At 37.6% G+C, this 13,416-nt stretch overlaps 1 protein-coding gene across 1 annotated transcript in view; it reads right to left on the reverse strand.

The window, feature by feature from the left end:
- The window catches only part of PHYHIPL (phytanoyl-CoA 2-hydroxylase interacting protein like), a 109,978-nt gene that overhangs the window by 10,025 nt on the left and 86,537 nt on the right, over positions 1-13,416 (reverse strand). Inside the window, exon 2 of the mRNA XM_068983010.1 lies at positions 1,743-1,939. Within this exon, the coding sequence (XP_068839111.1) occupies positions 1,743-1,939 (197 nt within the window). The remainder of the gene's footprint in view (positions 1-1,742; positions 1,940-13,416) is intronic.

The raw sequence follows: 13,416 nt of genomic DNA on the forward strand, positions 1-13,416 counted from the left end.
AATTAATGTAGCAGTGTAACTTGAGTCCGTTGTAAACAGTGTGGAAGAACATATTAAATTCCTAGCTAATATCTTTAAAGATATTTAGCAATTACTATCTTCAAATCTCTTATTCTTCAGATGTAAAAAAAAAAAAGGCCCGATTTGATCAAGAAACATGCAAAGATAACACAGCTAGCTAATGGCATAAGTGTACATGGATTCATCTTGATTTCTAGTATAATGTTCTTCTCCGTACATTCCTTCATATGCTCCATAAAGTGCAATATTCTAATATTTTAAAACATTATATTTATTTAATATATTTCTGTTGTTCAGCCAGAGAAGCCCATTATTAAATATTTTATATGTGAAGGGACAGAATATTTTTAAATAAATGTTTGCTTCACATACAAATATGCTAACATTTGTTTTACTTGTATTCAAGTATGGAGCCTATATCACAGAAAGTCTAGGTATTTTAAAACAATGATTAATAAGGTAACTAAACCTAGTTTGTATTCACTGTATTTCCAAAGATATAGTATTCTAAGTGTGGAATGAAGAAATGGGGTCAAACCTTGACCCCTCACCATTTAATGCTAAACATTTCAAAGCTAATTCAAAGAAGCCAAATGTCACCAAAGAGAATATCCAACACTAGCAAGATTAAAATTGCAACATAGGAAATTACTGTTTTATCAATCTTGTCCTATCACATTTATCTGTACATATAAGACTCACTCACCATTAGCATGTATAGTTTTACTATACATATATAGTAAAATGCATAAATTTTAGACAAGAATTCTTCCAAAAGATTTATCAAGTTAAAATTTAGTTATAAAATATTAAAATAAGATCAGTTTTCATATCAGTGAAAACACTGAATACATAAGGAAGAATTTTTAAGTCAGAGAACTATTTATCCTCTCTAGAGCTACTTTTGGAGAGAGATATGTATCGGTTAAGATAGTGATAAGCAGACAGCTAAAAGCATAAATATCAGAGAATTGTTACAAGTCTAAAACACCTGAAGGCTATTCTTACTCTCAAACAATAAAATAAAATTGATTACATAAAGCAATTTTCAGCCCATAAGTATTTTGACAAATATTCTAAAGTTTATAAGCTGCCACTGATATTCTCCTTTTGGCAGCTCTTTATAGGGAAAAATGTGTGCTTCAGTGGAAAACTATGAGCCATCTGTAGTGCACTCTGCTGGCTGTCTTCCTCTGATTTTGCGGAATATATTCTACAACTCTGTAATTTGTAGACAGGCGATACCGATTCCATTATTCTTGTCTAAACACATGCCAGTGAATTTTGTCCCCTGGAAGTACTCCCTGTATTGCCCTTGTTCTTCCCCAACACCACATGGGTTTTGCCTCCACTGTACATTTATTTCAATATCCTGGTCCTTAAGATGTCTTTTCTGGACCATCCTTTGAATTGGCTCTATTAAAAACTTCATCAGTTACCTCATTATAATGTTAAATAAAATCTTTGACACATGTTCATTTTTATGTCTGTATGAGAGTTAAGATTTCACCTTTTCTGGGAGAAAAAAGTGTATTTTACCCATATATGTGTCACTTCCTTATAAAATTTCTTGGAAGGATACAGCTTTTAAATGACATATAATTTTCATTTTCAATGTCAAGTATAAGTAATCAGTGCAACATTATTCCTTCTTTCAAAATGGCATCATAATTAGAAAGTTTTAAGATACAAATGAATATAAGGATGTGTTAGCATTTTACCTTGTGTTTAAATTTATTGGAGTTCTTGTTCTCTTTCTTATTGAGGTCAATGAAATAGTGTGTGATGCGGTCCTTTGACTTTGAGTCCATTTCCCAGGAAATCTTGAATGAGTCGCAGGTGATGTTGCTTATTCTGATGTTATGTGGCACAGGAAGTTCTTCCATCTCTGCGATGCCACTGTCTTGTGATTTGTTCCCTGTGAGAAAACAATGCATGGACAGTTTCTGACTAGTGAACTTTTCCTAGTTTGCAAGGCCATTAGCTACCTGTTTGTGAACTCACCTAATTACTAAATTTGAGGTTTCATTTTGTTCATGAAGTAATTTGAGTGTTAATGAGAGTAAGACTGTCATTAACGTGACCACATTACCAACAAAAAGCAGAAATGACTTAGTCCTTACCCCCTCTATGTTTTCAGTCTTCTTTCCCAGTTTCTGCTTTCACAAAGATGAAAGCAAGAATGCTGTTGATCCACCTCTCTAACCTATGAAAGATTAGCCTTACATGGTAGAGTCTGTCTGAAAAGCCCCAAGGGACCATTTTTCTTACATGACCAATTGACTCTGCTCTAAAGTAATCCTAGGTGTTTTTAAGTTAAATGAAATCAGAAACGTTGATGATATGAAAGAGTCCAGTCAAATAAAGGGAAAATTTCTTTTAAAAAATCTGTGAGGTGTCAGTGACAGTCTATAAAAATTGTTCCTTTTGGAGATTTATATATAGAAATAGCATGTAATATTTATGTTTATTTACAAATAATATAAAAGACCATTTTTAAAACAGTTACTTTTTTTCTTTCAATTTTATTTTATTTTATTATTATTTTTTTTAATTTTAAAATCTTTAATTCTAAAAGAAAAAAAAGAAAAAGAAAAAAAAAGAAGAAAGAAAAAAAATAAAAAAATAAAAAAAATAAAACAGTTACTGTGGAGGGATTACTCTAAGAATCATTTTACCTGCCATAGCCATGCTGATTGATATCATTAAAATCTTGAAGAACTCATCTGACATCTGGTTACTTTACAGACTATGTCCTACATTTTCAATTCAAGAAAATTCTATCACTTTGGCCAATATTATAGAGCAGAGTATGACAGATGACAGAACAAAAAGAGAAAATAGAGAGTTGACAAGTTTGTTTCATATGTAACAAAGACATATTGAACGAAATTTTATTCCATTTCTCCTTCCTGTGTTCCTTTCCCCCCATGACAACGTAAAATTCAATGCCCCAGAAAAGAAAAAATATATAATTGTTATTCATGTTATAAAAGTCATAGATCATAAATCAGCTATCTAACTTTTCTTTAACATAATAAAATAGCAAATCTTGATCAACAAAAACTGAAAGGAACAACAGTGAATGTCACTTTGTAACAACAACTTCCATTTTCAGATTACTTTGTGTTCTTTACCCCCACAGGGTCTTCCCAGCTGGCTCAGTGGTAGAGAATCCGTCTCCCTTGGAGTAGGAAATGGCAACCCGCCCCTATATTCTTTCCTGGGAAATGGCACGGACAGAGGAGCCTGGCAGGCTACAGTCCACGGGGTAGAAAGAGTCAAACATGACAGAGCATGCACACACAGCACCCCCCACACACACCCTCTCAATTATTGTTGTAAGACTTTTGATAATTTGCAGTCCTATTAAATTATTTATCCATTTGTCTCACCCCAAGCTGTGTTGTGGCCAGAGCAACCTGATGACATTCAAAGACGAATTTCAAAGTAACTCAAGTTCTTTATTGTCATTCTTGAACAATACTTCGAAAAATCCTTCTTTCTTCCCTCATGTACTCCCTTACACCCTAGTTTACCCAGATTCCCATTTGATAAAGGTCCCAGAAAAATTATTCCTTCACTTTTTTTTGCACCACCACCCCACCCCCAACACACATGGCCTCATAGCATCCCAAAATTGCTTCCTGCTAAAAGCCTTTCAGAAGTCAAGTGAAGGGAAGAAACAAAGTGGAATCTCTAATGGCCTGGGAAGAAACAAAGTGGAATCTCTTTAATGGCCTTGGGAAAAGGAAAGGCAATAAATATGCAAATAGTAATTTTTGTTCTAGTTAATAAAAGCTGACATTTTCTGATTGCAGTTATCTTCAAAATATAAGCAACATTAAATGAAAACCTTTCTGAACTAACAGCAGACATTTCTGCACAAATCACATGCATTATAAGAAGGAACCAAGATGGCTGAGGAGTAGGACTTGGAGCTTATTTCCTTCCACAGATACATCAAAAACACTTTTACAAATGGAACGATTTGCACAGAACATCTACTTAACATTGACAGAAGACCTCAGCTTTCAAAAAGGGCAAGAAAAGCTCAATGTAACCAAGTAGGACAAAAGAAAAAAGAAACAAAAAACGAGAGAGAAGGGCACTGGATGGGACCTGTGCCCCGAGGAGGGAGCTGGGGTGAAGGGGGGAATCAGCCGGGACAGAGGGAGAACACCAGTGTGCAGAAGGCAAGAGAGAGCAACCTGCACAGACAGTTGGCACTGCCACACTGTGCCCCCCACCCTGTGGTGCTCGTCCACTGGTATGGGCAGCAGCTGGGTGCTGAAGCTCAAGCTTCAGGTCAGACCCAAGGAGAGGACTGGGGCTGCCTACAGGTAAACAGCCTGAAGAGGTGAACTGTGACAATTGAGGGTGCACTCGGAAGAAGCTGAGTTCACCAGAGAGGCAAGGCACCATTACTGGGGGAGCCCAGGAAGAGCGGTGAGACCACCACAGGAGCTTCTTTACAAGTGTGCATGTTCTCAGGCAACAGGATGCCACCTCTATGAGTTCTGGGGTTGGGCAAGAGCTGTTGCCACCATTGTGGGCTCCAGAGCTGGGCAGGGGCTGCTGCAGGAACTAGGGGACATGGCAGCAGAAGCAGTTGCTGCCGCTGCGGTCAGGGGAAGCATGCATGAGCAGTGAGCAGGCACCAAGCCCTGCCTCTGCTGTTCTAGGAAGGCATGGGCCTTGCCAGCACTGGGAGATCCAGACGTAGGCACTGATCACTGCCCCTGCTGTCCTGGGGCGTACATGCCACACTGCTGTTGGGAGACCCATGGGTGGGCGCTGATCACTGCCGCCATACCAGGAGAGCATGCAAGGGGTGCTGCATTTACACACCCCATATCAAGGGGATAATGACCAACATACATTTAGGAAGGAGGCAGAAAGCATTTCAAATAGAAGCAGCCCCTCAAGTTTGGACAAAATGGTGAAGTAAAAAGACCTGAGCTCACTTCCTCTTACAAAAACACCAAAATCACAACTGCTGAGCAACTATTGACAAAAAAGACTGGAACCTACCAAAAAAAGTTTTACACCCAAAGATGAAGAAGCTGTGAGAGGGTAGGAGGGGTACTTTCACAATATAATCAAATCCCATACCAGCTAATTGGGAGACCCACAGACTGGAAAATAATGGTATCACAGAGGGTCTCCCACAGGAGTGCTAGCTCATACAATCTGACAAACAAAAGTCTAAGATCCGATGGCTTCACAGGTGAATTCTATCAAACCTTTAGAGAAGAGTTAGCACCTGTCTCTCTGAAACACCTCCAAAAAGTTGCAGAGGAAGACACATTCCCAAACTCATTCTATGAAGCTACCATCACCCTAGTACCAAATCCAGGCAAAGATACCACACACACAAAAAGAAAATTATAGGTCAATATCACTGATGAATATAGATGCAAAAATTTGCAACAAAATACTAGCAAACAGAATCCAATGATACATTAAAAGGATCATATACCATGATAAAGTGGGACTTTTCCCAGGATGCAAGGATTTGTTAGTATCTGCAAATCAGTTGTCTGATACACTACACTAACATACTAAAGAAGAAAGATCGCATGATCATCTCAACAGATGATCAGAAAAAAGCTTCTGACAGAATTCAACACCCAATCATGATAAAGTCTACAGAAAGTGGGCACAGAAGGAACATACCTCAACAAAATAAAGGCCATATTTGACAAGCCTCCAGCTAACATCATACTCAATGGTGAAAAGCTGAAAACAGTTCCTCTAAGATCAAAAACAAGACAAAGATGTTCACTCTACCATGTTTATTCAACATAGTTTTGGAAGTTCTAGCCACGGCAATCAGAGAAGAAGAAGAAATAAAAGGAATCCAAATGGGAAAAGAAGAAGTAAAACTGTCACTGCTAAGATGCTACCAGAAAACTACTAGAGCTCATCAGTGGTTTCAGTAAAGTTGCAGGATACAAAATTAACACATAGAAATCTGTTGCATGTCTACACACTAACAATGAAAGATCAGATAGATTCAAGAAACAATCCCATTTACCATCACATCAAAAAGAATAAAACAGGGCTTCCCTGGTGTCCCAGATAAAGACTCTGTCTGTCTGTGCAGTTGACATGGGTTCAATCCCTGGTCCGGGAAGAACCAACATGCTGCAGAGCAGCTAAGCCCATGCACCACAGCTATGAAGCCCAGTGCTCTAGAGTCCGGGAACCACAACTGCTGAGGCTTCATGCTGCAGCTACTGACGTCTGGGTGCCCTAGCGCCCGTGCTCTGCAATAGGAGAAGCCACCACAGTGAGAAGCCCTCAGTACCCTCAACTGGAGAGCAGCCCCCGCTCTTCGCAACTAGAGAAAAGCCCATGCAGCAACGAAGAACCAGCACAGCCAGAAGCAAATAAATAAAAGTTATTTTTTAAAAAAGAATAAAATGTCCAGGAATAAACCAACCTAAGGAGGCAAAAGACCGGTACTCTGAAAAGTGCAAGATGCTGATGAAAGAAATCAAAGATGACACAGATGGAAAAATATAACATGTTCTTAGATTGGAAGAATCAATACTGTCAAAATGACTATACTACCCAAGGCAAACTACAGACTCATTGCAATCCCTATCAAATTACCAATGGCATTTTTCACAGAACTAGAACAAAATAATTTTAAAATTTGTATGCAGGCAAAAAAGACCCCAAATAACCAAAGCAATCCTAAGGGTGGGGCAGGGGGAAACAAAAATGGAGCTGAAGGAATCAGGCTCCCTAAATTCAGACTATACTACAAAGCCTCCATTTTCAAAACATAAGGTACTGACACAAAACAGAAACATATTACCTCAATGGAAGAAGATAAAAAGCCCACAAATAAACCCACACCCCTGTGGTCACCTAATATGTGACAAAGGAGGCAAGATATACAATGAAGAAAAGGCACTGTCTTGAAGAGATGCTTCTGGGAAAACTGGAGAGCTACATGAAAAAGAATGAAATTAGAAAATTCTTTAACACCATATACAAAAGCTCAAACTGGATTAAAAGCCTAAATATAAACCTGATTCTATTAAGTTCTTTCAGAGGAAAACATAGGAATAACACTCTTTCATATAAATGTTTTTTTTTAATCCATCTCCTAGGGTCATGGAAATAAAAACAAAAAATAAATGGGATCTAATTAAACTAAAAAGTTTTTATACAGCAAAAGAAACCATAAATAAAATGACAACCCACAGAATGGAAGAAACTATCTGCAAATGAGGTGACTGATGAGGGATCAATCTCCAAACTATACAAACAGCTTATGCTACTTAATATCAAACAACTTAACTGAAAAAGGGTAGAAGATTTAAATAGACATTTTACCGAAGAAGACATACAGATTGTCAACAAACACATGAAAAGATGCTCAACATCACTAATTATTAGATAAACAGAAATAAAAAGTACAATAAGTTATCACCTCATGCCAGTCAGAATGTCCTAAGTCGTTTCAGTTCTTTGTGACCCCATGGATTGTAGCCTGCCAGGCTCTTCTGTCCAAGGGGTTCTCCAAGCAAAATACTGGAGTGTGTTGCCATGCCCTTCTCCAGGGGATCTTCCCATCATCAAAGGCCATCATCAAAAAGTCTACACACAATAAATTCTGGAGAGGGTGTTGAGAAAAGGGAATCCTCCTACACTATCGGTAGGAATGTAAACTGGTACCACCACTATGGAGAACAGTATATGTATTTTCCTTAAAAGACTAAAACTATAGCTACCATATAATCCAACAATCCTAATCCTGGGGGTATCTCCAAAGAAAACCATACTTCAAAAAGATACATGTACCACAGTGTTCACTGCAGCACTATATACAACAGCCAAGACATAGGAAGTGAGGTAAATGTATATCCACAGATGACTGTATAAAGATGTGGTGTACATACACAATGGAATATTACCCAGCCATAAAAAATAATGAAATTATGCCATTTGCAGCAACATGGATGGACCCAGAGATTATCATACTAAGGTAAGTGAGTCATACAGAGAAAGACAAATATCATATGACATCACTTATATTTGGAACCTAATTTTAAAAAATGATACCAAAAAAACCCTCATTTTATTTTTTTACAAAACACTAGGCCATTCAGATATTACCTAAAGGGGAAGTGACAAATGGATTATACAGTGCAAGTGACAAATAGATTTAAGTGATTACATCTGACAGAGTACCTGAAGAACTATAGATGGAAGTTCGGAACACTGTACAGGAGGAGGTGACCAAACCATCCCCAAGAAAAACAAATGCAACAAGGCAAAATGGTTGTCTGAGGAAGCCTTACAAATAGCTGAGAAAAGAGAAGCAAAAGGCAAAGGAGCAAAGGAAAGATATACCCATCTGAATGCAGAGTTCCAAAGAATAGCAGAGATAACAGTCTTTTAAATAAATAGTGCAAAGAAACAGAGGAAAACAATAGAATGGGAATCACTAGAGATCTCTTCAAGAAAATGAGAGATACTAAGGGAACATTTCATACAAAGATGGGCACAAGAAAGGGCAGAAATGATCTGGACCTAACAGAAGCAGAAGATATTAAGAAGAGGTGGCAAGAAAACAGATGAACTGCACAAAAAAGGTCTTAATGATCCAGAGAACCATAACGGTGTCATTATTCACCTAGAGCCAGACATCTTGGAGACTGAAGTCAAGTGGACCTTAGGAAGCATTACTACCAACAAAGCTAGTGGAGGTGATGGAATTCCAGCTGAGCTATTTCAAATTCTAAAAGATGATGCTATGAAAGTGCTGCACTCAATATACCAGCAATTTGGAAAACTCAGCAGTGGCCACAGGACTAGAAAAGGTCAGTTTTCATTCCAATCCCAAAGAAGGGCAATGCTGAAGGTAGTATGACAAGGCTGTATATTGTCACCCTGCTTATTTAACTTCTGTGCAGAGTACATCATGTGAAATGCCAGGCTGGATGAAGCTCAAGCTAAAATCAAGATTCCTGGGAGAAATATCAATAACCTCAAATATGCAGATGACACTACTCTAATGGCAGAAAGTGAAGAGGAACTAAAGAGCCTCTTGATTAAGGTGAAAAAGGAGAGTGAAAAAGCTGGCTTAAAACTCAACATTCAAAAAACGAAGATCATGGCATCATCCAGTCCCAACACTTCACGACAAATAGATCTGGAAACAATGAAAACAGCAAGAGACTTCCTTTCTTGGGCTTCAAAATCACTGTAGATGATGATGACAGTCATGAAATGAAGAGACACTTGCTTCTTTGAAGAAAAACTATGGCAAACCTAGACAGCATATTAAAAACCAGAGACATTCACTTTGTTAACAAAGGTCCCTATAGTCCAAGCTGTGGTTTTTCCAGTAGTCATGTATGGATGTGAGAGCTGGACAATAAAGAAGGCTGAACGCCAGGGAAGTGATGCTTTTGAACTGCAGTGCTGGAGGAGACTCTTGAGAGTCCCTTGGATTGCAAGGAGATCAAACCAATTCAATCCTAAAGGAAATCAAACCTGAATATTCATCTGAAGGCCTGATGCTGAAGCTCCAATACTTGGTTACTCATTGGAAAAGACCTGATGCTGGGAAAGATTGAGGGCAAGAGAAGGGGGAGACAGAAGATGAGATGGTTGGTGGCACCATCGACTGAATGGACATGAGTCTGAGCAAACTCAGGGAGATAATGAAGGAGAGGGAAGCCTGGGGTGCTGCAGCTCATGGGTTTGCAAAGAGTCAGCCATGACTGAGTGACAACAAAACAAAAAGACCGCAGAATACTAACTTATGGCTACTAAAGGTGTTTGGGAGGGATAAATAAGGAGGCTGCAAATAACATTTTCACACTACTGTTTATAAAATAATCAACAGGGACCTCCTGTATAGCACAGGAAACTTTACTCCATAGTTTTCAATAACCTGTATGGGAAGAGACTCTGAAAAAGGATATATGTATAACTGAATCACTTTTTTCTACATCTGAAACTAACATAACATTGTAAATCAACCATATTACAATATGAAATAGAAATTTAAAAACAAATCATATGCATAACTCTCCACATAATTTCAAAACAATTGAGTGACAAAATTGTTTTTAAGAAAAAATAAAGCTATTTTGAATTTGATCCAATTTATTGAAAATACACCTTCAATATATTGCCAGTATCTAAAGTATTATATTTTGCCATGTAAAGTTCTAGTATTTTTATCTTTTCAACTGAAAGTTACAGTTTCTAGAATATAATCTTAATACTTTGTTTTATACAGGTTCTCTTCTACTTGTTGAAACTTGATTCAAATTTTGTTACCTTTATTGAAAGGTGGAAACTTGCTCATATCAGATTTTGCCATTCAGAACAATATAAAGCTCAAATCTATAGGATGTGTTATATCAGGAACACTCATTTTCAAGTTCCTTATCATAATCTGAATTCTTAATAAAACCACCAGATTAGCCTCTATGCAGCTGTCCTAGTTGGAAATAAAAATAATTTAAATAATTCTTACCAGTTTACAGGTAACTTGCTTTTTACTCATGCTGTATGAATTCATTTTTAACTGAGATTTTGAGATAAGTGACAGAAAACAATGATTCTGTCTTTAAAACTGGTGAAAACAATAGGGAGCCACATGATGTTAATATTCAATAACCAGCCAATGCTATCTCAGATCTGTACAATCAAGTGTACTTTCAAATGCAGCTTCCCTTTCACCATATGGGTAATTCAAGCTACATTTTTTTCTACTTTACATGCCAAATAATTCAAATAACTGTGGCTATACTGCTCACTGGACATACTGAGCAAAGAACAAATAAGTGGGACTTTCTATACATCCAAAATATGAAAATTGCTTTTTTTCAGAACAAGTACTTCAAAATTACTTTCCTAACAACAGCAATTACTAAAATACAAACTGAAAACCTAGCCAAATTATACTGATATATTTTACATGTATGGTTCTTTCACTGAACTTAAGTTGCCTACCAAAAAATGATATTTTAAAAAACAGATTTATTGAAATAAAATTCACATACCATACAGCCATTTGTTTAAAGTGTACAACTCAGTGTCTTTTAGTAGATTCAGAGTTCTGTATCCATCCCACAATCAGAACTTGTTTTTTACGTCAGAAGAAACCCCACACACCTTAGCTGTCACTCTCCAACCCCAACCTCTTCATGTTCCCTCTTCCTTCAATCACTAATCAATTTCCTGTCTTTGGATTTGCTTATCCTGGGTATTTCATTTAAATGGTATCATATAATACGTGATCCTTTGTGACTGGCTTCTTTCACTTAGCATAAAATTTTCAAGTCTCACTCATGTTGTATAAAGACTTTATTTCTTTTTATTCCTGAATATTTCATTGTATGGATATACCAGCTTTTCTTTATCTACTTGATGGATATTTGGTTTGTTTCTACTTTTTTGACTATTTGTTGCTATGAACATTCATGTACAGGTTTTTGTGTGAATATATGTTTTCTCTTTTCTGGAGTATATACCTGTAAGTTGAACTCTTGATTCATATGGTAACTTTATGCTTAAATTGCTAAGGAACTGCGAAACTGTTTCTCAAAGTGGCTACACTATTTTATATTCCCACCAGCAGTGTATATGGGTTCTAATTTCTCCACATCCTCATCCACACTTCTTATTATCTATCTTGTACTTTTGGTATCATTGTACATTTGGTATCATTAGGCCATTGCCTAATTCAAGGTCACAAAGATTTACACCTAAATTTTCTTCCTAAGTTTTGACACTTACATTTAAGTTTTAGATCCATTCTTAGTTAATTTTTATATATGGTTATGAAGTAGGGGTCCAGGTTCATTCTTTTCCATGTAGATATACAGTTATCCCAGCGACATTTATTATTTTTTCCTCATTTAATTGTCCTGGCACCCTTGTCAAAAATTAATTGGCTAAGCTATACTGCTACTTTTCGAGTCCAGGTTGCCATCAGTTCTCACCTAGATGATTACAATAGGAAAGCTCAGCTGGCTTATACCCATGACTCCTAAATTCAGTCTCATTAGAGCTGCTGCTGCTGCTGCTAAGTCACTTCAGTCGTGTCCGACTCTGTGCGACCCCATAGACGGCAGCCCACCAGGCTCCCCTATCCCTGGGATTCTCCGGGCAAGAACACTGGAGTGGGTTGCCATTTCCTTCTCCAATGCATGAAACTGAAAAGTGAAAGTGAAGTGACTCAGCCGTGTCTGACTCTGTGCAACCCCATAGACGGCAGCCCATCAGGCTCCCCTGTCCATGGGATTTTCCAGGCAAGAGTACTGGAGTGGGGTGCCTTCGCCTTCTCTGCTCATTAGAGCAAGCTGCTTAAAACTATCTAAAAGATTCTCTATGCATTTAAAATAAAATCAACACTCCTTACCTTAGCCTATTAATTCTAATTTGAACTGTTTATTATCAGTTGGGGCTCAGTCAGATAAGAGATGCATTATATGTGATATAGAATAAGATTTACCATAGAGGTTTCATATTGAGCAATTAAGAAGAGGTGGCAAGAATACACAGAAGAACTATAAAAAAAAAAAAAAAGGAAGAAAAAGGTTTTAATGACCTGGATAACCACGATGGTGTGGTCACTCACCTAGAGCCAGACATCTTGGAATATGAACTCAAGTGGGCCTTAGGAAGCATTACTACTGACAAAGCTAGTGGAGGTGATGGAATTCAAGCTGAGTTATTTCAAATTCTAAAAGATGATTCTGTCAAAGTGCTGCACTCAATATGCAAGCAAATTTGGAAAGCTGAGCAGTGGCCACAGGACTGGAAAAGGTCAGTCTTCATCCCAATCCTAAAGAAGAGCAAAGCCAAAGAATGTTCAAACTATTGTACAACTGCACTTATTTCACATGCTAGCAAGATTATGCTCAAAATCCTTCAAGCTAGGTTTCAGCAGTACATGAACTGAGAACTTCCAGATGTATAAGCTCAGTTTAGAAAAAGGCAGAGGAAGCAGAGATCAAATTGCAAACACTGGATCATAGAAAAACCAAGAGGAATCCAAAAAACTTCTACATCTGCTTCATTGACTATACTAAAGACTTTGACTATATGGATCATAACAAACTGTGGAAAATTCTTAAAGAGATGGGAATACCAAACCATCTTACCTGTCTCCTGAGAAGCTTGTATGTAGATAGAGAAGCAACAGTAAGAACAGGATATGAAACAACGGCCTGGTTCAAACTTGAGAAAGAAGTATGACAAGGCTGCATATTGTCACCCTGCTTATTTAACTTCTATGAAGAGTATATCATGGGAAATGCCAGGCTGGATGAAGCACAAGTTGGAATCAAGGCTGCCATTAGAAATATCAACCACCTCAGATATGCAGGTGATACCACTTTAATGGCAGCA

This window comes from Capricornis sumatraensis, chromosome 10, assembly GCF_032405125.1.
Source record: "Capricornis sumatraensis isolate serow.1 chromosome 10, serow.2, whole genome shotgun sequence".
NCBI classification, from domain to species: Eukaryota; Metazoa; Chordata; class Mammalia; order Artiodactyla; family Bovidae; genus Capricornis; species Capricornis sumatraensis.